We start from the raw sequence: 5,007 nt of genomic DNA, 5'->3' as shown, positions 1-5,007 counted from the left end.
AAAAAGCAACTCCTAAAGGTCAGCAATCTGGTCCCATACTCTCCAGGGAGCAAGTGCTGCCTTATGTAAGCAGGCTACCTATCTTCATCAGCGAACACACACAGGCCAACTGCTAGTTACACAGCACCATAATATGTTTTTAAATGCCTGGCAGATAATCCACAGTGCTCAAATAGAGGTACAATTATTAACACGCCAAAGAACATTAAGAGCTCTGGGTTCGCAACCCAAGTTGCATATGAGACTCACCCAGAGAGCTTTAAATAAATACTGATGGCCAAGTCACACCCCAGAACAATTAAGTCAGAATGGACTATTAATTCTGTTACAGAGTTAAAAGAATGTAAGTAGAGTTAGATCTTAGATGGAATAATATAAACTCTCATTGCACTTGTGAGCACAGTTATTTTCACCTAAACTTGGACTCCAAATGTAAAACATAGCCATAAAGAATAAGTGGGCATGTGATACTATCTGGAAAGTTTTGTTCTGTGGCAACCAACCAAAGTCCTAATTTTTATTTTTTTATTTTATTATATTATTATTTATGAGACAGGGTCTCATTCTGCTGCACAAGCTGGAGTGGCAATGGTGTGATCATGGCTCACTGCAGCCTAAACCTGCTGGGCTCATGCAATCTTCCTGCCTCAGCTTCCTGAGTTAGGACTACAGGTGCCTGCCACCACTCTGGGCTAATTAAAAACTTGTTTTTTTGTTTGTTTATTTATTTGTTTTTGCAGAGGCAGAGTCTCACTATGTTGCTTTGAGTTCGAGGGTGGTCTTGAACTACTGGGCTCAAGTGATCCTCCTGCCTCAGCCTCCCAAAGTGCTGGGATTATAGGTGTGAGCCACCATGCCTGGACTCAATTTTTAAAAATAATACATATGCATTCCTATACATCCTAGGTGTATCATTGTCAGTGGTCCTGTTCCTGGGATCTTTTACAAAGATAAACTAATGTGTTTTTTATTTTTATTTTTTTTGAGATGGAGTCTTGCTCTGTCACCCAGGCTGGAGTGCAGTGGCGTGATCTTGGCTCACTGCAACCTCGGCCTCCAGGGTTCAAGTGATTCTCCTGCCTTAGCCTCCCAAGTAGCTGGGATTACAGGCATGTGCCACCATGCCCAGCTAATTTTTGTATTTTTAGTAGACATGGGGTTTTGCCATGTTGGCCAGGCTGGTCTCGAACTCCTGACCTCAAGTGATCTGCCTACCTCAGCCTCCCAAAGTGCTGGGATTACAGTGTAAGCCACCACGCCCAGCCAAACTAATATGTTTTAGAAACTGGAGTGAGGTTTATCTGATGTATCAAGATCTGGCATTGTTATATCAGATTAAAGTCCTTCATTATACTGAAGATCCCAGTGCTGTAGTGTTTGTGTCCCTCCAAAATGCACATGTTGAAGCTCTTACCTCCAAGGTGATGGGATTTAGAGACAAGGCCTTTGGGAGGTAAAAAGAGTTAGATTAGGTCATGAGGGACTAATACCCATTTAAGAAGAGGAAAATCGGGCCAGGGCAGTGGCTCATGCCTGTAAGCCTAGCACTTTGGGAGACTGAGGCGGGCAGATCACGAGGTCAAGAGATCAAGACCATCCTGGGCAACATGGGAATCACTTCAACCCAGGAGGTAGAGGTTGCAGTGAGTCGAGATCGCACCACCACACTCCAGCCTGACAACAGAGCAAGACTCCGTCTCAAAAAATAAAAATAAAAATAAAAAAGGTTGGATGCGGTGGCTCATGCCTGTAATCCCAGTACTTTGGGAGGCTGAGGTGGGTGGATCACCTGAGGTCAGGGGTTCGAGACCAGCCTGGCCAACATGGTGAAACCTCGTCTCTACCAAAAATACAAATATTAGCTGGGCGTGGTGGTGGGTGTCTGTAATCCCAGCTACTTGGGAGGCTGAGGCAGAAGAATCACTTGAACCCAGGGGGCAGAGGTTGCAGTGAGCCGAGATTGCACCACTGCACTCCAGCCTGGGTGACAGAACGAGACTCTATCTCAAAAAACAACAACAACAAAAAGCACTTAGTTTAAATAAGTGACTCAAAAATAACAAAACCCTGTTACCTATTTTTTTCAATTATTGTTTACCTATCATAGACAATGATTATAAAATAAGGAGCACGATAATAAAGTCATTTGTGTTTTTCTGCCAGTGTAGAGATCTGAAATATATTCCTGTTTCTTAGACAATCACTGCCTTTTGGGCAGCTGATGCTGATGGAAATAAATTGCTCATACCCCACAGGGATTAAAAACTGCCATTTCAGGCTATGCACCAGGTTCCCAGTCTCTTAAACTTCCAGTTTCATTTGAGATGTTTGTTCTTTTTTTTTTGAGACAGGGTCGTGCTCAGTTGCCCAGGCATGCAGTGGTGCAATGTAGCCACAATCTCTTGGGCTCAAGCAGTCCTCTTGCATAAGCCTCCCCAGTAGCTGGGACTACAGGTGCACACACCACAGCCACCTAATTTTTAAAATTCTTAGTAGAGAGGAAGTCTTGCTATGAAATGCTCTTAAAGTAAACCCCCAACAGTGGTAATGTGCTAACAATACTGATAATAAGGACTGTGATTCAAAATAATGACCTTGAAATATTTGTTAAAAAGCTTCGATCATCAGGGTAAGACCTAACACTATGTTGTAAGGCAGAAAATGAAGTCATTTTAGAACACTTTTACTAAACAATAGTTTATAATGAGCCTTTAGTTAACCATAAAAGTACAAATAGGATATTTTAATTAATTTCACATTAATCAAAGGTAGACAATGTTTAAACATTTTGGTAGTGTCTGTAAAATAATGTGTTAACAGTTAACAGGCGGTTTCAATTATGTACATAACAGCTCTTTCCTCTGAACTTCTGTAGCACATAATTATAGTTCTTTTATGGAAAATGTAACATTCTCCCTTCCAGTACTGTTGTTTCTTTGTTTTTGTCTCAATAATATGTTCATATAGGAAAGGGACTGAGTCTTACTGTGTTCATTCCCTTAAAATACTGCTTTGCACACAGTAAGAATTCAATAAATGTTTGATTTTAAAATATGCTTGATTTTAATCACTTGTTCAAGCAACATTAATTTCATTTAAAAAAATCTTTGGCTTTGTATCATCTCTAGAGTTGTCTTTTAAAATATTCAATTAAAACAATCAATATTTACAAATAAAAGTTATGATTATAAAACATTTGGTACATGAATCAAGTGCAAAAAGACGCTTGCTATGCTTATTGTTACATGGAAATGACGCTTCTAACATTATTCTTTCAAAAAAAGCATTCCAAGAAAAATAAGATGAAAAGCATCTTGACTTCTCATTCTGAATTATATCTCCCATAAAGTATTTAACAGATGCTCTTTGTATTACAATCTACTTAATGTTAAAATAAACTTCCTTAGAGTATATGCAAATGTCAAGTCAAAAGAAATCTAATATTAATGGTATATTCGAATAGCAATCTAATGAACACGGTAATACAGAACCCCTTAATAATGACTTTTCTGCTGAGATTATAAACTTACAAATGAGATAACGTATATCATAATTATAAATAATATTTCATGTCTTCATATTTAATATTGAAATGATTTAAGTCTATCATTATGATTATATTTGCAAAGTAAATTTTGTTAAACCTTACCACAGAATTGTAAGTTCAGTTAATATCAGAAGGTGTGCTTTACCATACTGAATAATTTATTGAACACTGATATACTTAAAGCTAAGTCTTAAGTATTAACTTTGCATTTGTGTGTGTGTGTGCGTGTGCGCGCGTGTGGCCAAATATTTCAGGGTGATGAAGCCAAAACTCTGAAAATTTAGGTTTAGTAAATAATGAGATGATGCATTTGGAACAGAAAGATTAGTGTAAGGTTTCAAAACAATCAAATTTAGAAGAAGAGGATGATGCAAAAACCGACTACTGCAATAGGTAACGAAGCATAATCATATATACCATGTTAAGTAAAAATTTTACCTATATGTAAAGAAATTACGCAAAATGGATTCTCTTGTCTAATTTTGTACATTACAGACTTTGAATTTAGTAATCAATTCACTCAACACACATGCCAATCTATTGCGAACGTATTTAAAAACACTGTAGTTTTTTCTAATACTTTTGGTAGCTGTCAAGTATATGATATTTAACCTTTATTTAAACGGACTGAAATTTTACCCCATAGAGATGCAGAACGGTCTCATTTGTTCCTACTAGTTTTACCAAAAAATTTCAACAGTGTTTTCCTCGAATCACTTAGGGCCATTACTCCAGTGAAATCTTTCAAATATCCCATAAAAATCAATGAAAGCATAATTATGTAAATAAAAGATGCTTAAAAACTCTCAGAGGGTCGTAATACAACTCAGATATTAAACATTATCAGGATGTGCAACCAAGCCCCCATTTCTCACCTTGGAAGGCACACAAATCCTTCAGAGGCATCCTGTAAGGGGCCCGCGAGACTCTTACTCAAGCCACCCCGGCTTTAAACGCCTCACCCGCCACCTGCGAACGGCGAAGGAGCAGCCTCCCGCGGCGAGGACCTTGCCACCAGTACCCTCGCATGCCGAGGTCGTTCTCCCGGTCGGCTTCCCGTCTCACCCGAAAAGGAATGAGAGCATCTACCCAAGACAGTGACTGGCAGGGCGGATCAAGGTGTCCTGGTCTCGGCCCCAGCCCCGCGGTGCGCCCCCGCCCGCTTACCTTGACCGGGTGCAGGTAGCCATCGCCGCGCAGGGCGCCCAACCCGGGGTCCGCCGCCGCCGCCTCGGCGTCGTCCTGCAGGCTGCGGGTGAGGTGCGCGATGTAGGTGGTGGCCAGCAGCAGCACGTCCAACTTGGACAGCTTGGTGTCGGGCGGCACGGACGGCAGCGTGCGCTGCAGCTCCAGGAAGGCGTGCCGCAGGGTCTGCACCCGGCTGCGCTCCCGTGCCGCATTAGCCGCCGCCGGCCGCCCGCTCCCGGAACGCGCACCGCCCCCGGGGCCCGCCGGCCCCG

At 41.5% G+C, this 5,007-nt stretch overlaps 1 protein-coding gene across 1 annotated transcript in view; it reads right to left on the bottom strand.

The window, feature by feature from the left end:
- TCF24 (transcription factor 24) overlaps nucleotides 1-5,007 on the bottom strand; it is a 9,080-nt gene that overhangs the window by 3,529 nt on the left and 544 nt on the right. Inside the window, exon 3 of the mRNA XM_017896305.1 lies at nucleotides 4,715-5,007. This exon is cut by the window's right edge and continues 35 nt beyond it. Coding sequence (XP_017751794.1) covers nucleotides 4,715-5,007 — 293 coding nt within the window. The remainder of the gene's footprint in view (nucleotides 1-4,714) is intronic.

The sequence above is a fragment of the Rhinopithecus bieti genome, unplaced genomic scaffold, assembly GCF_001698545.2.
Source record: "Rhinopithecus bieti isolate Rb0 unplaced genomic scaffold, ASM169854v2 scaffold_27306, whole genome shotgun sequence".
Lineage (NCBI taxonomy): Eukaryota > Metazoa > Chordata > Mammalia > Primates > Cercopithecidae > Rhinopithecus > Rhinopithecus bieti.
This window is presented reverse-complemented; position numbering and strand designations above follow the sequence as displayed.